This window comes from Mizuhopecten yessoensis, unplaced genomic scaffold (genome assembly GCF_002113885.1).
Source record: "Mizuhopecten yessoensis strain PY_sf001 unplaced genomic scaffold, ASM211388v2 scaffold8821, whole genome shotgun sequence".
Taxonomy (NCBI): domain Eukaryota; kingdom Metazoa; phylum Mollusca; class Bivalvia; order Pectinida; family Pectinidae; genus Mizuhopecten; species Mizuhopecten yessoensis.
In genome coordinates this window covers 507,201-528,680 of record NW_018407738.1, presented here as the reverse complement: position 1 = coordinate 528,680, position 21,480 = coordinate 507,201, and the positions used below count along the sequence as shown (strand labels likewise).

At 37.3% G+C, this 21,480-nt stretch overlaps 2 protein-coding genes across 4 annotated transcripts in view; one reads left to right on the top strand and one right to left on the bottom strand.

The window, feature by feature from the left end:
* The window catches only part of LOC110456661, a gene marked incomplete at its 5' end in the record, with an annotated part of 52,102 nt that extends 44,617 nt beyond the window's left edge, over nt 1-7,485 (top strand). The window contains 5 exons of the mRNA XM_021507519.1: nt 1,312-1,489; nt 2,386-2,649; nt 2,877-3,056; nt 4,518-4,778; nt 5,096-7,485. Of these exons, the coding sequence (XP_021363194.1) occupies nt 1,312-1,489; nt 2,386-2,649; nt 2,877-3,056; nt 4,518-4,778; nt 5,096-5,316 (1,104 nt within the window). The remainder of the gene's footprint in view (nt 1-1,311; nt 1,490-2,385; nt 2,650-2,876; nt 3,057-4,517; nt 4,779-5,095) is intronic.
* Nucleotides 7,486-7,580: 95 nt separating this feature from the next.
* Nucleotides 7,581-19,502, bottom strand: LOC110456664. Of its 3 annotated transcripts, none has more exons than XM_021507521.1 (17): nt 19,397-19,498; nt 19,018-19,131; nt 18,486-18,740; nt 16,647-18,050; nt 16,141-16,257; nt 15,528-15,638; nt 14,569-14,673; nt 13,887-13,994; nt 13,087-13,197; nt 12,432-12,542; nt 11,823-11,967; nt 11,219-11,338; nt 10,925-10,974; nt 10,420-10,591; nt 9,927-10,225; nt 9,652-9,800; nt 7,581-9,195 (listed from the first exon to the last, which is right to left on the bottom strand). In XM_021507521.1, the coding sequence occupies exons 3-17, from the start codon at nt 18,637-18,639 to the stop codon at nt 9,025-9,027; spliced, it is 3,327 nt and encodes a 1,108-aa protein (XP_021363196.1). In that variant the 5' UTR covers nt 18,640-18,740; nt 19,018-19,131; nt 19,397-19,498; the 3' UTR covers nt 7,581-9,024. The 3 variants fall into 3 exon arrangements, with proteins under 3 accessions (XP_021363196.1, XP_021363197.1, XP_021363195.1); XM_021507522.1 differs by having other exon boundaries at nt 19,032-19,131; XM_021507520.1 differs by lacking the exon at nt 19,018-19,131 and having other exon boundaries at nt 19,397-19,502.
* Nucleotides 19,503-21,480: the final 1,978 nt, after the last annotated feature.

Here is a 21,480-nt window from a genome sequence, read left to right as displayed (position 1 = left end):
TTTTTTCTGGTTTTGAGATCTTCCTCATCTCTTTCGACTATCGTTTCTAAGGAAGTGCCGACATTTTAGTTTGTCCTTGCTTGGAAACGAGTATGGGTCTCGCTGGTTATGTATAAAAAGCGCATTACCTGTCAAACCGGTTATCATTCTACAACTGACCGTCTTGAGATTCAATGCACCGCACACCCTGATCGGCAACCGTTATCAAAAATCAAACCCACTCACCTGAATACTTTGAAACACTGCCAAGCTTGTTGTTACATATGGCACATTCTTGAAAATTGTGTATTCAAAATAAAAGGTATATTACTGAAAATATTTCTATAAATCCCATGTATGTCATCGGTCTTTCACATGTATAGAACTAGTACTGAACCAACACACAAAAACTTTATTATGAACTGTTAGTCTTCGTCATGTAGACGCTTTACTAACAAAACACGTGCAAAATGTGACACTCAAGGTGTGTAGTCAACAATGTTAAATTGAACTGTTCTCATGAAAATAATGGGAATTAGTTTGTTTTCACACAGGAGGTTATAACTATAGTTGGATATCTAAAAAGTAGGCATTAGTGTTCGTCGCATGAAACAAAATGTTGGTAAATAATTGTGAAAGTGTTCCACATATATGTTTATGGTAAAGTAGTATCACTTTGCACACACGTTGAACAAATGATAACCGGTTTGACAGGAAAAGGGCTTGTTATACCCAGCGAGACACATTCTCGTTACCAAGCAAGTACATTCTAAAATGTCGACGCTTCCTTTAGTCCGACAGCCGGAAGAGATTGTCACTGGGGAAGATCTCAAAACCAGAAAAAAATAAACTTTTTTTAAAATCTCAATTGAAAGCTTTTTTACTTGCATTGTCAGCTTTAAATCTTGTTTGATTAAAGTCATGCTACAACAGAAAGAACTCAGGCGTGTCAAAAAACTTAATGTGTACTTTTAAAATCTGAAAAGTAAATCCTTCGAATTGATAGAACCAAAATATTTGGACTCATGAAAATAAAGAAAAGACCTTTTCAGTTATGTTTTTTATGTATGAATTGTCAATAAGCATGTTTATACTGAGCCTGTTTTAGTGTACTAGGGCTTTGTAAGACATTTCTATTCAGTGTAGACTGAATAATACCTGTATAAACTAGAACATATCGTAATTTATAAAATATAATGTAATTATATCTATCTGACATAACATAGTCCAAAAGGTGTTTCTAATAGGACATATTTCTGTCGTATGAATGGTTTTCTAGAACCACATTTATCATGTATCTATGACGTTGCTATCGTTTACGATCGTTGCCAGGGTAACGGAACATACACATGGATAGACAGCAAGTGGCCAGTACTCTACACCAACTGGGCTCAGTCCCAGCCAGCTGTGGCCACAGGCAGTCAACAGTGCGTGTCGTCCAGTCTGACCGGGGGTTGGGCCGTCATGCCCTGTACTTTCCAACTCCCATTTGTCTGCAAACTCAGTACAGGTAGGTCATAATGGTCCTAATGGTCATAATGGTCCTAAAAATTTAATGAAGAATAGAAAGGTGAAATTGTTATATGCCTTACCACAAAGTGGTACAGGACACATAGTGTAACCCTATAGGTACCGTTTCACAAACAGAGTGTAAGGTTACACCCTGGGAAACGGTCGCCTGATCTGTAGGTTTGTTTCTGTATTTAAGTCAGCTAGGATTAAAGGGGTTGGTCGGGGAGAAATACAAAATAAATGGGTCTAAATGCGTTCTTTGGCCTTCCAAAAGTTATACCACGGCAATATGATGGTCGAGTTCTGCTTGCAATGTCCAGTTTTGCCCACTGAAATCTCGGGGAAGCCCCACGTAAATTTAGCGCAGATCTATTTATATATGTCACGTGGTTGTTTCGAAAGTGAGGCTGTGAAGATAACAACGATAGCACGCCGTCATGTGCCATGTCGGACTCAACTAGCGGACAAGACAACAATACTATACGTAAATAATTATTTTCAAAGGTCATGTATGATGCAAGTGTAGTGTTCCTACCTAGGGTATATGTTGTTATATATAACGGTTAAACATGTGTATGCCATTTTAGCAAATATGACATTTTTTCCCCGACCAGCCCCTTTAAGTACTGCACTTAGGGCCATACAACTTCATATGTGTATGTGCTTTTATTAGAACAGGAAACTATTTCATTGGAATAAACTTGATGTTTCACAGAAGTCATCATCATGAAATGGGGGCGGGGCGCCCATTCCATTTGTTGCAGTTCCTTAAAATCTCGCAAAACTTGGATTCTGGTTACAATTTTATCAGGGGGCGTGGAATCCCCATATCTTTGATATAGTAAAACTTAAATGAATACAGTTATACCATTTATGAATCTTTTTTTCCTACAGCTAATCCGCCTGTAACTCCTCCACCTCCAAATGCCCAGTGTCCTGACGCAAATTGGCTTTCGGAGGTAAATGGGACACATTGTTACTTATTTAAGTTAATGGACACCAAGACCTTCCTGGATGCTACGCTGTCTTGCAGCAGACAACAAGCCACCCTCGTATCCATCAGCGGCATCAGAGACATCATCAAACTGAAAACCTTAGTCGGGACCATTACAACACAGATTGATGCTTTCTGGATCGGGCTACATAAATATGCTTCATGTGAGTTTTGATTGGTTGTTTCGAGCTACACAAATAAGCTACATGTGAGTTTTGATTGGTTGTTTCAAGCTTCATGTGGGTTTTGTTAAGTTGTATGGTAAACGTATACGTATATAAAAGTTAAAGTTTGTTTTCTTCAGTGTATATTTTGTCAAGTTACTTTAAAATTTTTGTGAAGGACAAATGATCAGGAGACAAAAACTTAATGGAATGATTTTCCGTTCTAGCTGGGTTCCAGTGGGCTGACAATTCCCCTATACCATTTGTTTACTGGGAGAAAGGGGAGCCATCAGGTCGAGATGGACAGGGGAACGTGGAGGACTGTGTTGTCATGCAAGCTTGGAATGGAAAGTGGGATGATCTTGATTGTGGTTTGAAACGTGGATATGTCTGTCAGAAAAACAAAGGTGAGAACATTCAGTGTTGTGTGAAAATGATAAATCAATTATGTTCATGTCACCCTGGTAAAATACTAGTCGCTTCCTACCGTCTCGGCTAGGGAGAATTTCTATTTAACTTATTCGGTAGAGTGTAAGACTAGTAAGCCAGAGGTTCCAGGTTCGACTCCTAGTGGAGGCGTTGAAAAAATAATGATCCCTGTTAAATACAGTGCTGATGTTATGTGTTAAACTGAATATTGCACCGTTGTAATGTCATGTGAAAATAAAATTTGTAAAGTCTCAATGTTGTTTTAAAATAAACATTGTACAGTTGTTATATATGGTGGTTGATATTGATAGTCAGTCACTAGATGTTGCTGCTAGACGGGTGGTTGCTATAGAGAGGTGGTTGTTATAGACAGGTAATAGCTGTAACAGGTTGGTGTAGTACACATTTTGTCATTGTAGACAGTTGAACTCTACTGAGATCGGGGTATCTCAGTCGAGGGCTAAGATTCTGTAACATAATCCCAACTGAGGCGTAAGTCAAGGTTGGGACGTTACAGAATCTTAGCCCAAGATGCCTTTCAAATCACCGTTCCATCGAGGTCCAATGTCCATCAGTCTTTAAACCATTCATGTTAGCGCTATTTCTGAGAAAGCGTTGTGGGATCTTTCTCAAACTTCATATGTAAATTCCCTGTGATCTTTATCTATGCAAATTTTGTGACTGATTGGGAAAATATCAAGATAACAAGTAGGTGACAATCTTGACTTTTGAGAGTTAAAGATTGTTAGCACTATTTCTAAGAAAGTACTGGAAGGATTTTTCTCAAATTTCACCTGAAGATTTCCAATTGTCCCTTCTTAAGCATAATGATTTTTAGAACAGAATGGATACCAGACAGCCATCTTGAATTTCCCAAGAAACACTTGACTGATCTTAAATTTAAGTTCCCCTTGTTACTCATTATCTACTGTGCTTGTAAACATAGGCAAAAAACAACCTCACTTTGAAAGAACAATGTCATACACAGCAGTTAACTCACCGTTGTCGACGTCATACCATTAGTCTACGACTGCTATTGACGCATCTACTGGTGTAACTGGTACACACTACCGGTCTGTACCTCCTGCTCTTTAGCATGCGGGGCTAAAGTTGCCTGTGTGTTCCTTCCATACACATTGGCATCCACCAGACCGTTACAAAGTTCGTACAGGTTCACCATGTCCGCTCTTTCCCGTCTGTATTCTAGTGATGGAATTCCTAATTTCCTCAAACGTTCTTCAGTAAGAATTAAGCTTTGATCAAAAACTACTGCAAGGTGCATGTATTGTTTACATGACTCAGTCCAACAGGGGAAGTAAGCGAAGAGGAAGATCAATCTTACATAGAATTTATGAAGATGGTGTGATGGTGGGGGCCAAGATTCCTCTGGTTATTTCAAAGACTTGACAGTTTATATTTGTGTGTTCTTCTGTCCTCAGTTGCAGACCACAACATTGTCACCATTCCATCTGGAGCACCGAACACATCTCTGGCTAGTCCTACTAAGGCACCGACTCCAACACCAAGCCAACAAGGTCACAGTACACCCAAGGTCATCGTTCACAGGTCCACCCCCCGGCCTCAGATAAACCCACCCGTTCATATGTCCTCTAACCCAGCGGCCAATACGAACCCAACCCGACCCAGGTTCACTCCAGTACCCACCGGCAGCTATGGGCCGGGTGTAACACAGAAACAGGGTAGGTAACTCTTTGTTTACCTCGTTTACTGTTTAAGTTATCTAATGCTAAAATTCAGTACTGTACTTACAAGAAAGAGAATGTTACCTCAGTACACAAAGTTATGAAATTTCAAATGTGTAAACTACACAAATATATAAGCCTAGGTCACTGTGACCTACTTTTTCTGCTCCACTGACCCTGATTAGCCTTTGTGTTATGCTCTATTTCTTTGATTAGATTTTACATTTAGTTCCCATTTCCATGAAATGAAAACAAAAGCAGGGGCATGTGTATATGTTTTTCAAATTACTGTTACCCAATTATTTGTACTATAGGAGCCTCCAACAGAAGTAGTGGTATGGGAGGAGGCGGAATAGCTGGGATTGTGATTGGTTGCTTGGCTGTCGTGGTCCTCGCGGGCGTAGGCGTTATTCTGTGGAGAAGGAAACAGACGAGTGCCCCAGGGCCGGGCCTGGGTTTTGACAATACAGTGTATCAATATGACTCCAGAGAGGAACATGGAGGATTCACAGACTCAACAACTTCAGACAGATGAGGAGTATAGCTTACTGTTACTTAAGGTTAATTAGAGATGACTCGAGTACCTAATATGTAACGAGTGAGCTGACATATATCCCATTGGAATATTTACGTGAGGGAAATTGTGAACATGGAAGCATTTTATTATCTGGGTCATGGTGCAATATACTTGGAAAATGAAAGTGAATCAGTGCTTTTATTTGAAATGCATAATGTGGATACATAATCTTGTATTTCACCAAGACTGGAAACTCAAAATGAATTCCAATTTATATACTAATACATATCAGTAAATGAAATCCCATGAATGAATGACTGTTTTAGGTGTTTACAGTGTAATATATTCCTTCATTGTTTCCATAGTTTTGTGTCATTAAATGTGAAGACAAAAATTCATTTATTTACAGGGTTTGAGGGTATCCAGTGTTTTATTGAAGCCTTAAAGATCAAACTGCTGTTTATCGGGAAATTTTTCTGCAGTTTATCGTTTGCCTTTTTTGTCCTCCATAATGAGGGCAAAATCATGACAGTGAATATTGAGTGCTCAGCATACCATTTATAGTAATTACATCTGAAGGGAGAAACTAGCCCTGGGTGAACATGGATTTTATCAGTGAAGGGTGAATATTTGATGGGGCGAGAGTTACCCTGTACAATGTGTTTGGATGAAGCCCAACAAAATATTTGTTCCCAAAACCAGTCAACAACTGTTTTGTTGTTCTCCTATTCAAACGTCGTCAAGTTAGTTCAGGTAATTGTTCAAATTAACATAAAACAGTGTTTGGTTTTGTTACATTTTTTCCTGCAAAAACAGCTGTCAAATAGTTGCTGACATCATTTTTTACCACTATTCCATTCAAATGTTCAAGCTACAAAAAGTCTGCAAAGACAGTCGGTCTAATGTTCTCCAGGCTACAGGGCAACAGCTGCTAAAAAGTAGACCTTAAAAAGTTTGGTAGTGCAGTTTAAATTCTTTTGTTTGAACACTTTATGGGAAAATTCTATTCTTGAAACCTATTCAGAGCAGAGATTGTCTATCAACTGTTTCACAGGGGTATAACAATACTGCTTATTCGTGGTGAAATTGTTTATATTACTCTTTCGTTATTGATGCTCCAATTCTTGGTTTCTTTAAAATAGTATGTGTATGATAAATTTGTATAGATATTTGAATAAAGGACAAGGTTAAAATGAGCAACTTAACATTTCACCAGTGATCTGCAATATTAAGGCTGTTTTTATTAATTATAATTTACAAAATAAGGTCCATCTCACCTTGAAAAATGAATATGCAAAATTTTACCATTTTAGCATTTTTTCATAGTAACATCACATTTCATTTTGAGATACAATACAATGGCTGATTATTCACCCACCAATACTTCGGGCGGAAGGGGGTTGGAAGGTGGCATAAAGGTTTTGCATATTTCACTCCATCAGTCTATCCTTTTTTTCGGGCATATCTTGCATACTGTGTCATATCACCTATGAGTGTTTAATCCTACATGGCAGTACCTCGAGGGATGGCAGAGTGGTTGCATTATAAAATAAGATTTCACATCATTATATTCACAGGTTTGGCCTTTTGTTCATGTTTGAATAGGAGAATTATTGATTTCTTGAAATATTCTACCTTGCATTTTATAGTGTCAAAGAATTTAAACTTGAGGTTGAGGATTTCTGAATTCTTTTTGAATTTCAAGACATTGCAAGTGTATTGGAAAAATGTAATTTAGTGACAGTTACGTAAAATCATCCACAAGTTACACTGGGATATGGTAGAGAAGCCTTGAGGTTACAAAACTCTATACACATCTATTTATTAGACTTGTTTGTGATATATTTAAGTGCTATGTTATCTTAAAATGTTTAAAGTGGAATATTATTTTATAATTGTTTACATGATGGTTTTTGTAAACAACATCATAGAAGTTGGCTCTTTGAAATGACCATGTTATTGAAAGTAAACAAATTGTTGATTGGTTGGTTGTGAATCAAAACATTTGTTGATTGGTTGGTTGTGAATTAAAACATATGTTGATTGGTTGGTTGTGAATCAAAACATTTGTTGATTGGTTGGTTGTGAATCAAAACATTTGTTGATTGGTTGGTTGTGAAGGACAGGTAAAATTGAACCTATAGAATAGCGCATTAACTGGAAACTTAATAAAATTTGTCATTGTATGCAAGCTATATATATTTGTGGTCACTTTTTATAAGATGACCTATATAATAAATACAACAATTTGATAAGTATTATGGGATGCATTTTATTGAAGTTGACCGGTTTGATAAAGATCACAATTAATCAGCTTTTGTGATGACTTTGAGGTGTCTCAGGTTATTGGTTTGTTTTAAATTATGCATAAAATATACTCAATATTCAAGTAAACAGATGCTCTAAATGCAGAGTTAAAAATATTACAATTTTCTGTGTAGCTTTTGTCTCGCTATTGAAATGGACCGTGGATGACAAAAATCATATTTAAAAATATGTATAGAAATTTTATAAACAATTACTACATTTAATTAATAAATGATTTGAGAAAGTAGATATTTGTGTCAAAGTTTCGTGTCGGAGGTCAATTTTCCACACATTTTGGGCATCATTTTTAAGGGAAAAAATCGATGCGCAAAATATATATGAGTAGAAGTTTTTTTCAGTATTTTCAGCCCATTTTACTTGGGGTTTTACTGTAGTAATATGTGGAATATCGGGGACATTCTTACCAGTGTGCTAAATTTGTTATCAGGGGATGTGTCTTGCCATGCCCCTAACATTTGATTAACAACATGAGGGTAATTTTAAGGAGCAGTTATCTATTAATTATTTTACCATATAATAAGATACTAGACATATAAGTATGGAGAAGCATGAAATATTTGTTAAGCTACGGAGTGTTGTGCCCTAACAAGAAAATGCCTATGTTTGTTTTCGAACTGGTACTGTGTGTTACCCAAACAAACTAAAAATACACAAAACAAGCAGTTTTTCATTAATTTATTTACTGAAATATAAAAACAGTACATATATATATTATGTGTATACAAATATGTCAATTTTATTCATTGTACATATATAACGTAGAAAAATAACAAAAAGTCATGATATTGCTCAGATCTTGCTGTCTGCAATGATAATAAATAGTCGGAAAATAATTTGACCTTGGCACAATTTATGATACATATCCAAGCTACAAAATCTTGTACAAAAATCACATAATAAATACATAGCAGTCACATTGCTGATTGCAAATTGCGAGTCAAAATGTTCCAGCCTACTCAGCTGTATTCTTTGGGACTAATCTTTATATGAAGCGCCTATATAACGTTATGTCAGATATTAACTACTTTCCATTATGGTTGAAACTTAACATTTTGATGTCGTGTATGCCTGACAACTGCACAGTTGGCTTAGCTGCTACTAAGCACACCGGATAGAAACCAGTGCCTTCTGCATGGTGGCCTAACACATCCAGGGGGCGCCACTGTCTCCCTGGGAGTCAAATGATATGTATAAACCTGCATGGTTTCAAAATATTTCTGCGAAGTCAAAAATGTAATCCCTCAAAGCTGATGTACAAAAACTGTATACCAAACTTTAAGTTGTTCCTGTGATGTCAGAAATCCATCCCCCCAGCTGATGCTCATACCTACTAGAGGCTTAACAATATTGCTATGATGTCAGGAATCTTAATCAGAGATAACTCTCCTATGCTTGACTTCAGAGTGTCCCTGTTATATTAGAAATCCACTCACTCAGAGCCGACACTCGAGTGTACCTGTCGGCATGAGTAGTAGCAACTGCACAGTTGGCCGAGCCGCTACTTAACACACCAGCTAGAAACCAGCGCCCTCTGGTGGCCTCACACATCAAGGGGCCGCCACTGTCACCCTGGAAGTGAAATAATAAACATGACATGGATATATTTATTTTATACAGGATTTAATATTGATATAAAGATTTGTTGTTGTTTTTTTGTCACTGCATAATCTGTCCATGTAATGAATTCATGTCATTCTGTCAAATTGATGAAATCGTTGAAGAGACTTTTAACTCATTCACCCCTGAAAACACATTTGAACTCTTCCCATTCAAAGGTTGGAATAGTTCATTATGAAATATCAGGAGTGAATGAGTTAATTGGATTTTCATGTACACCCTAATGATTTGAACATATTGCATATAGGTAACGCAAACTCATGCTCATTTTTTATTTTTTTTTCAAAACCCTGATGATTTTTTTTAAGAAATTGGTGTTTGCTTAAAGAGGGACTTAAAACGAATATCAGATTCCTAAAATATATATATTCAAGAGACATCATTGTCTGGTTGAAATGCCCAATGTACCTGACAGCCAGACAGGATCCCACCAGTGTAACCAGCACACAGGGTGATGTTGGTGTTGACGCTGGTTTCCAGGGGAACTGTGTCCCGCCGACATGTCTCGTCATCCCAAACCTGGACTTTGGCCTCCCTCAGGTACTGGGGTAACTGACCTGTACCAACAAAGCAGAAAGATACTTGATTCACTAGAACCATTTGACCCCAATCTACATTTACCAAAGAATGATTCTGTATACTAGTTTTACCACCATATATTGATAATGTTTAACATTACATACCTCCATCATTGTCCAAGAATCCCCACCCTGCCAGGTAGCAGTTGTCATGGTTACTATTCTCATCCAGGGGGAGACAAATTGGCTGAATGACCTCTGTGAAGGTCAGAGGTTGTTCTAGGTGGACCAAGGCTAGATCCCAGAGGATTGAGCCGAGTCCAGTGTAAGTAAAGTTTGGATGCTGTACAATTCTGTCAGCAGCAACCATGTTACTCCGAGATTTCTGGTCAGTAGAGCGTTTGACAGATCCAGCAGAAGCTTGGACATAAAATGGTGTCTGAATGTAATCGTGCACTCCTGGCCTGCAAAAGTGTAAGTTTTACTCTACAAAACTACAATTGAGTGGAATCATAGTTAAAAATCAATCTCGCACATTTTTAAATACGCAGCTTTCAGATTATTTTGATAAATACAAATAGCATGAGTTTTACTGGATTATTACAGGCTGACTGTGAGCCACTATTTCAATTAAGTTCAAACACATCATGTTACTCACAGTGCCACACAATGTCCAGCAGTTACTAGCCATTGGCTGGTTACTATGGCAGCAGCACACAGTGGCTCCCCCAGGTATGTCAGAGACACCACCCACGGCCACTTCCCCAGGGGAGATAACTCTCCACCCGCTATGTAAGCAGTGAGAAAATCCCCTGACCTTTTTCCACACTCTACAGAGTACAACAATGTGCGTTAATGTTCATGTCAACCACGAAAAAAATGATATCAAGGATCAGCCAGAAAGCATGAAAACATATACAGGAACATTTCCATTTATTTGCTGTATGAATTATTCAATACAATGGAAACAGAAGGGAAAAAAATCATTGATAATACATAACATTGATTTGCACTTTTTCTGAATTCCAAGCAACAATATATGATATGTTTGTGTCTTTGACAGATTTAAACTTGTATAGAGCTTGAGATATGTTATACTTCTGTGACTGATAAAGAAGTGCTACCTCTATGAAATATAAGGTGAACAATTAAGTAATAATTACCTTTCTTTGAACAGGAAATGTTGACTACGCTGCCGTTAGAACACGTTGTCCTGTCAAAAGAGATTAATCATTTATGCATTAAAAATAGCATATTTCTATATAACTTATTAATTAAAGTTCATTATATATTAATTGTATTTTTTTAATATGTAAGCAAATATATAAACAAAACAAAACAAATTATAGTCCATGCAAATAAATATCACATTAATTATTATCTAAAACTTCTGATCATTCATGCACATAGGAAACATCAGATTTGTAAGAAACTGCTTAAATTTTGAAATCACTTACACATTTACAATATTACTAAGAATTTCTGAAGTTCCTGACATCAAAACATCTGACTTCAGTTCAAAATAAGAGTTCTGAGGTGATGACATCTCTGGTGTGTAAACCGTCTGGATAGACTTTCTGTAAAATAATGTGATCATTTATCTGAAACATATATAATCAGAAATGTCTATAATACATTGTAACATTCAGTATACAGTGTTTTATTGCAGCAAAGTGATGTTCATCATGACATGAACCTGTAAATTCAACATGACATTAAACACTTCGAGTCAATTAACACTTCTTACCCAACAATTTCAAATCAATAAGTTAGACATCATGTAAATTTGCATTTTCAAATTCTGATTCATTCAAACAAATACTGGAGATCAACAAACTATTTATAAGAGCTTTTCAAACTTTCAAAGAGCAAGTATTTGTCATTTTGTGCTACAGTGTATCAGGGCCAACTGTGTACTGTACTCAAACTCTCATCATGGTCTCACTGTATTTAAGGCTATATGCCACCTTATGTAATACACCTAAGTGCTTGTACATAAATCAACTATGGTGCTACTAACATGATTATCTTTTTTAATCTCTAAACATTCCTGGAACTCACTCATGTCCAAGGTGTCGGCACATGTGGTGACTCAACTGCTGTGTCCAGTGGCTGCTACAGATTGGCTGGATCTGGCCTGAGTGCTGGACCAACAGCTGACCAGTACTCAAGCTTAAATTAAACTGGTCATCACTGGCAATGTAAACTGAAACAGCAGTTTGATACACTATTCTATATTCAGAAACATACAGTGTAAACTACATGGAAACTGAAACACTATAATTTTACATTAAGATAAATACAATGGAAGCTATACAACTTGAGATATAACCTGTCTTGAAGTGCCTGATATTTCTACAGAAGTCACACGTGTTATACTGTACTTTAAAACATGAAACATTAGTTGTTAACATCTAGCCTCATGTTATGTTTTAATTAATGTATTTGCAGCACAAACTGTCTTGGTTTGAGCTGGTTAAATGTAATTAGAGTAATTATTTTGCTGTGAAAATATTCACTGTTGACAACCACAAATACTGAATGTCACACAGTACATCATTAAAGTTTCATACGTTGTACAAAAAGAGACATAGCAGAGATCACCTGACCTGATAGATACATGTTATAAATGCACAACATTTGTGTTATCTGACCTTGACCTTTACTTACAACAGTTGAGTTCATCTGCTCCTCCAGAACAGTCATGGTGACCATCGCAGACCGTATCCATAGCAACACACTGGTAGTCAGGGCACACAAACTCTGTACTGTTGCACCGGTCTGCAGAATATTACACACATTTCATAGCTTAGTATTAATATTGAAAAAATAATGTGTAAATTGAGAAAACTTACGAAAAAAGTTAAACATGTGTGTATAAACTTCAACTGTCTATGTACAATACATATTTGGTACCAGGAGCTGCAGGACTGTAAAGTTTGATGACTGATGCAGACTTTGTTTTAATTTTCATGCCGGTATGAATGCAAATCAGTTACATCCATATTGCATGAAGCCCTCTAGGAACCTGGAGATCGAGGGTTCAATCCCTGGTGGAAGCACACTAGTCTCTTTCCTGTTACATACCTGCTGGTGGTACTTAACTATAAATGTACATACAACAGATAACGTTGTCCATCTGAAAACATCCCTGACCCACTATACATCCATGATACTGTCAGTTAAGAACCACAACTATACTTCACTTTATTCTAACAGACGTTCTTGTCTGTCCCAATGAAGTAGTCTCCAAGCGGCAGTTCATTAGTGGTATAAAATGTTAAGAACCACCACTATATATTCTATCTCTGCTGATGGTACTTACCACAGTCCTCCTCATCTGTCCCATTAGTACAGTCCCAGACTCCATCACAGACCCACTCCAGTCGTATACAGCCACCGTCCTGGCATGCCACTTCTGTATGGGGGTCGCATACTATCATAGAGAGTATATGTATTATACTGTATAGCGCTTTAATTTCGCAGGGGTCAATATTTTGCGGTTTCGTATACGGTACAGATTCGCAAGGGTTAAATTTCGCTGTGCACCCGAAATAATCCCATGTGTTGTGCAAAGTTGAGTGTCATCACTTAAGGGTTAAATCTTGAAATACAGGTAAACTCGAAAGAAAATCAAATGTGTATGTACCTTTAAAGGAGTAAAATCAATTAATCACCTACTTTGTACACATAAATAAGTTGTGGCCACTTATATGTAAGTGTTGTTTTTACATGAACTTCTCAGTTGTCCGGTGATAATTAATCTGATTTGAGTTCATTTAAGCTTGCATAACAGCGTTGGGTTATGGGTATTTAACATTTGATAAGGTCTGTAAAAGCGGTAAACGTTTTTGATAATTTCGCTGGTGTTTAGAATTGGCGGATATTAATCAACGCACAAATACAGCGAAATAAAAAAAAATACGAAATATAACCGCTATACAGTAGTCAGTTCATTTTCAAAATCTAAGATTAAAGTTTCATATAATAGATTCTGCCATTTAGCTTCCCCTTCCAAAATTTGATATTGTTAAATATTTTATTAAGATTTTTTAACAAGTGGTTGTACTTAATTCAGAACATGAGCTCCATTATCTGAAGAAAATACCGGAGCAGATATCTCACCACACTGTGTCTCATCACTGTTGTCATAGCAATCGTCCACACCATCACACCAATCAGAGGCAAGGATAAAGATACCGTTGGTACATCTCTTGAAGCCAGGTCTGAAGGCTATAACAGAAGAGTTCAAATGAAGTGTATAAAACACAAATGACAATTTGGTTTGTTTGGGTTTTACGTCCTATTAACAGCTATGGTCATTTAAGGAAGTGCCTGGTTTTGGTGGTGGAGGAAAGCCAGAGTTTCCCCTGGAATATGTCATAGCAAAATTGAAGGCTCAGTGTGCGCCACCTTGTTGACGAAACAAGAAGACTACCAGTTCCATCCTTTGATAAACATAAAAAAAACTTGCAGTCGCGTAACAGTAATGATTGACAGGTTTTGAAGTCAGGTGTCGCTCCTTTGTAATCTTCAAAGTACAGGTATCAGCCTGGCGATTGGTCAGTTTATTTTTACCCGAGACCAACCAAACAGCTATCGTTGTGCCTTCAATTTTGCTATGACCTATTCCAGGGATGCAGAGAGCGAAAGTGAGCGTAACCCCTGGATATCGAGGATGACCCCAAGTATGCATGATATACTAATACAGTCTAGCTGGACAAGAAGGATGTCAGTCACAATAATAGGACATTAACTTTTCCTTGTATACCTGTGTGATATAATAGCATGCTGACAATAAACTTACGGCATCCGAGTTCATCACTGAGGTCATCGCAGTCAATCACCTGATCACATCGACTCGAATGCGTCCAAAGACACAACCCTGAAGCACACTGGAAACCAAAACACCCTGCAACAACAATATCAATATGGTTACCTAGACACCCAGAAACCACAAAACAACAGTTCAGTTACCTATAACAGACACTAAAGTTTCTTAGAACTGTTTAAATGATGAGGTAACCTAAAGACATTTTGTAACTGCAGTATGGTTATTTCTAAACATTTTCATCAGGTTGGTATTTATGGATTGCAGAAAAGTCCATGTAGCACAACCAGTAAGTGTGTATGGTGTGACATTTCCAGGACGGGTTACATGTACTCTGTCACATTCGTCAGACATGTCACATTGAAGCATATGCACATAAGTGTAAAGTATGTAGGAGTTGGCAATGAAAAAATCTCAAATCAGAACTGACCCACTGTGGCATATCCAGTTGATAAAGGAAACCATCCGTACAGAAGGCCAGTTCTGAATCGAGATGAGGGGACTCATAGACTCTCGTACATTATGGCCAGGTATTAAACCAAGCATAGACACATCAATTTGTTGGTTTAATTCCTCATTTCACACATGTGTAACGTTGATTTGTCTGATGAAGAGTATATACATTAGTAATCATCAAAAGGTCACACATAAACACACTGACCTGGTTGTGCTACATGAACTTTTCTAAAAAAGAAAAACAGTACATTTACCCAGACACTCTATTACAACCGTATCTTTTCTGTCACTCAGTCCATCTGAGCCAGTCATGTAGAGACTTAATCATCAGAATGTATTGTTTTTGACAAATAATTCATTAACTCATTCACTCTTGAAGTTTCGGAATGATCTATTCCCACCTTTGAATTGGAAGAGTTAAAATGTGTCTCTAGGGGTGAATGAGTTAAAACAGATACTTGCTCTGTATGCATGGTTACCTGAACAGTTGAATTCATCAGTCTTGTCTTTACACTGCAGGTGTCCATTACACCTGGCCTGACTGGGCACACACTGACCACTGCTACACTTAAACTGACCACTCCCACAACCTGGTAAAATAAGTACCAATAATTAAACAAACAGGTTATTCAAATGATGATATTTCATTAATTAGGTAAGGGTTGAAGACATGTTTAATTTGTATGATTATCGAATTAAGAAAAAAACAATGTGAACATTTTAAAATCATGCAGTATCCTTATATAACCCTATGGGGACATCTCTTTGCTCTATATTTTAAATTGCTTACATTACCAGAAAACAAAAGAATGTTTGATACATACAAAAATATAGCTTTCTGTTCACTTAAATTCCTGGCCATATGAAACAGAAAAAATTTGTAACATCTTTTTTCCAGGCTATTTGAAACTGAAAAATCATTCTGGCAGATTTCCTTGTTATACCTTAGATTGCACTGTAACATAAGTGACCACTATCTTATTGTTGTGGCTACCACTGTGTGGAATATTAACTCATTCACCCCTGAAAATGTATAATAAACTATTCCAACCTCTGAATTGGAAGAGCTAAAAAGCTAAACTTTATACATACTGCAGTCCCTGGCTTCATCACTGGCATCGGGACAGTTAGCCACCCCATCACAGAACTTGTCTGCTGACAGACAGCTACCATCCTCACAAGGTGCCTGACCAGTGGGACATGGGTTACCTAAGGCAAATGTACACATCCAGGAACTAAATTTTCATTCTTTTCTGATGTCGACTGGTATATATAGCTTTTAGTATTGTTTGCTGGTTTCTTGAACTATGATATTACTGTCTTATGAGTGAAGTTATACTTATAGTTCATATACTGTTCAAAGGCTTAACTCATTCACCCCTGAAATTTCATAATGAACTATTCCAACCTTTCATTTGGAAGAGTTCAAATGTGTCTCCAGGGATGAATGAGTTAATGGGTTCGATGAATATAAAGATCAAGTCAAGAGACCAATGAATTTACATCCACTCCCATTTAGGAACTTCATTTTTGGATGAGCCAAATTTTCTTTTGAAGTCCTTTGAAAAGAACATGACTATCTATTCATAGATACTTACTTGTGGGTGTTGTGTGTGTGGAAGTGATTGTGGTTTCTGTACTCTCACTGACGTACAAAGACGTTGTCTCCTCCGTGACCAGGGTGGGATGTACAGAAGACTGCACGTGGGTGCTACTCTGGCCATCATTCCCACTTACCCAGGAGGACATTAACACAGAGACACGGGTTGGGACTAGTGTGGCAATAAGATGGCCAGACTCTAGAACATTGGGTGTAGTTGTAATGAGGTCAAAGGTCAATGAGGACTGAAATGGTGTTGAGAGGGAAGAGATCAAAGACACAGACATGTGTGAGGACACCGAGGTAGAAAGTAGAGGTGTAGAGACATCCTGCTGTCTATAGGAGGAAGGGGAGATGACTGGCTGACTAGAACTCTTCAGTAATACAGATCCAGACTCAGGAGAGGTAGAAGAAACATCATGTAACATCATTGAATCAGAAATATAAGATGATGTGACCTTCATTTTCTCATCTACAGTTGAAGAATGACTATCTAATGAGGAGGACAAGACAAATGCTGTAGATAAATGTGCTGAAGAAGAGGAAATGATGTGATCCTCCGACTTAGAGGAAATGTCTGCTTCTGATGAATGTAGGTTAGTTGTAGAAATATCTGTTATTGTTGATGACAGGGTTGATTCAGATGATACATGATGCTGTGATGCTGTTGTCTGAAAATATGAGTGTACTGTAGACTCTTGAGTGGTGTAACCAAGTGAGGTGACCTCTGACCTTGGAAATGAGGTCATAACATCACTGGGGGAAAATGAGGTTGGGTAGAAGCTTGGGGTTACATTATCCCTGTCTGTTGCTACCACTGAGGACATCGGAACTGAGGACACACCTAACACATCAGTGGTTGAGGACAATGGATAGTGACCTGATGACATCATTTGATTGGTTTCCATGGTTACAAAAGTTGATACTTCCGATGGCAACAAAGACACTGAACTAGGATTAAACACAGAAGACTGTGAGACAGGAATGGAGATGTGGGTATCGTCTATAGATACAGAGAGCATGGCGTCAAAGTCTAAACTGGACACACTAAGTGATGGGGAGTGCATGGGATCAATGGTACTGAAAGGTGAAACAAATGGCTCTGATGAAAATAATTCTGACGATGATTCCATTGATGATTCTATTAAGTCTATTGACCGAGTGACAATGGATGAAGAGGTCATAGGTCGATGTGTTACTGGTACATTAAATGAAGTTGTGATATGATAGGAATTGGAGCTGACATGAATAGAACTCATTACACCTGGTGACCCCATACCACCCACGACACTTTCTGTACTCCGTGACATTTTTACACTAAATGACCCCAGCCTTGTCTGGTCTAGATATGAGGATGTCAGATCCCCCAGTAGGGCTGCAGCAGTAACAGGTTGTTTGGTATCTGCAATAAACAAAAATATCTGAAAATTATTTCTGGTAAAAAAATAATATATTAAGCGTAAAAGGTTATTCATTAGTAACATCAATTTCTTTTTAATCGAGGTGCATCTAAATGAGTTACTGAGGATATCTCAAGTGCTGTACCTCTTTTGAGATTTTTATATCATATTTCATTATATAGTCATTTGCATAATTAGTTATAATATGCATCAGTGAACAGAATATATATAGAACAATACCAATTCATGTTTTCATTTGTGTTTTTTAAATGTTATTTTTTGTATTACAAACTACACAAGGGACAAAGACGAGAGTAAAACAAGTGTTATATTGATAAAACTACTACAGTACATTGCACTTAATATCACGTCGATTAATGTCACTTTTCGGTTATTGTCACGTTTGAGAAAGTGATATTAAGCGAAATCTACTGTACCATTTTCTGCAGTGAGAATGACTGAGACGACCACTGCAACCATCACTACAGTCAGGACAAGACACACCACACCCAGCACCAACACACGCTTCGTCACTGCACGGTACTTCTGACTCCTCGGGTCATCGTCAATATCAAACCTCTCCATCACCATGGTAACAGGTCAGCTTCCTCTGTTTTCAGTAGGAAATTTTCTGTAATTTGTAGGTCCAGATCTCAACCCATGTTCATTCCGTTTACTGCCATGTAGTCAAGCTTCAATAGAAATATATATATACTATGCATTCAATGTAAACAATGAAGTTTTAGATTATGGATAAAAAAAAAATCAATTCATGTCTTAAAATTGTGTTAAGTTATGAATCTTTCTTTTTTATGTATAACAAATTATCTCTACATAATTCATTTTGCAACGTTCAGGCCTCTAAATTAACATGTTTTCACTTTTATATCATATTTTCTTGAATACCGGGTACGTAATAATAACATCAGAAAAAGAAAAAAAATGATTTTTTTAATATCTATGAAATACCGCGTAATCCATACTAGGTTATCGCCCTTGATGTGCAGGTAGTAAACAGAAGTCGATCAACAGGTGTGGTCCGACACAGGTGATATGTAGATATGTATGCGCTCTATTGTACACCTGTTTAGAGGATAAGAGTCTTCACAACTTATATGTGTAAATATCTCAGGAAATAATATAAGCCATGTATCGAATGATTGTCCGCCAAACATTACTTCAAAGAGCTCTAGAGAATCATAAGAAAAGTTACTGTGCACTTCAACGCAATAAAAAAGCAACGTTATATACATACCTGGTGTGGCCTATATCAAATCATAGTATGTGTGTGGTACGATTACTAGCGATCAAATGTAAAATTGGACATGTTCTCAGGAGTTTGACATACCTTATTTAATCCGAACCGTGCCCCTCTATAGTCACCCAACATCTGCCCGATCATCTTCAGAATGGTTTATCTCCCCCTGGTGCGCCGTACCTCACTGATTTTTACCTGTTCCGTAGGCTCAGGTATGTCAACAATGACTAGAAAAGTGGCGACCTTATCGCGGTAAACCACTTTCTCGGGCTTAACATTGATCTCTTCAAATTATCTAACTTCCAGTATTTCCTAACATTTCAACAATGTTACCTTATAGGGACGGGTTTGACCTATCCCAAATTCCCACGCTAAATCATGTTTATTGAAAACAAGCATACACATACATTCAATTGTGATAAGTACATGTACAATGAAATAGTTTATCAGACAAATAGGAAATCAGGATTTCCTCATGTGACTGTAACAGGACCCACTTGTATAAAACATCTCAACTCTTGAGATTTCCTCAAGTCTAAGATTTCCCATAGTCAATACATTGCTTGAGATTTCCCTTAACTTTGAGATGTTTTATAAAAGTGGGCCCTGGGCTATGTTGACGTCAGGGGACGTGTTGGGGGATCTGTCAGAGTTCGAAGGTCGTGGGTTCGAATCCCGATTTGATTCCGTAGAATTTGTATTTTTCCATGTGCGGATGATTGATTGATTGATTGGTTTTACGTCCGCTTCACTATCGAGTAGTTCGGTTATCCAGCAGACATGTGCGGATAAAATGTATACGATATAATAAAGCACCAAGCACGCGGCTAATTTAACCAACATCCAATTCCTACAGTATATGTAAGACAATACAAACATCAACGCTACCCATAGTGTTGGGTAAAGATTGATACAAACATATACAAATGTGTGGAAATGATATAATTCATAGCAATGACCTAATTGTTTTATCGGTACATTATTTAAACAATAAGTTAACAAAACTTTCGAACAGAGGTTTAATAAAACAGAGAGTCAAACAATAATATTAAAAAAAACTAACATGCAATAAACACTTGGAAGAAACGTATTGCACAACTAATCATAAAACACATAATGTTATGTATGCGACTAAGACTCGGCTTACCGGTATGTTGATTTTTAAACGGCAATAGGCTGTAATTGAGTCAACTATTAGTTTAACACTTCAGAAATAGGAACCCTTGATATTCGACGATGAAACACTATATAATATCACATGCATATATGTTTACCGACAATTCGGAGATACCTATAAATAGGTGATAAATATATGAGCCTAGAGCCGGCTACTGGGTAGTCCAACCTGCCTAGCTATCAGCATCTTCGCTAGTAGACTGACCACCGTCTCTAGAATATTAAATACATGTAATTAAAAAAAAATAACTCTAATATTTTTTGATGACTTGGATGTCTGTGAAGTTCTAAACTAGGGGGAGAAAATAAGCTAGTAGTAAAATGCAGCTGAGAAATTCTTCATAAAAACTTAGGGGATGGTAGCCAGTCTACTTCGCTAGCCAAGTGTTCGCTTGGTATACACTCAACTTACCCTGTAAGTGGAGTGTATATATATACGAAGCGAACACTTGGCTAGCGAAGATGAGCTTATCAGACAATGTCGGACATCGCACTCAAGGAACAGCGAACACAATCTGAACTACAGTTCTAGTGAGATATTATAGTCCACAGGGACCTGAGAATTTGTTACAGCTATATTTGGACCTAAACTAAGGTGTTCAGAGTCATTTTACGTGTTTTAGGTCGACTTTCGGTAAAAAAAATGACACCCCAAATTTAATGATCATATGTAATTTTTATTAAAAGTCGATCTAAACCCCTAAAACATGTACAATTACTCTGAACACGTTAGTTTAGGTCCAAATATAGATGTAACAAATTAACAAGTCCCTCAGTAGGTACATCTTAAGCCTCAACCATTTTTGCCGGATGCCAAGAAAAATGATTTATATATTTATAGCCTAATTGCATAAATGCTAGTTTTTTTAATTAGCACACTTGCGCGATGTACTTTTATTAAACGACCGTTTTTTTCATTTCCCTTGGGTGGTCGCTTAATACAGATTCGGCTGTACTAGAAATGTCAATGTATTTAGCACATTGGAGTTCGGGCACTC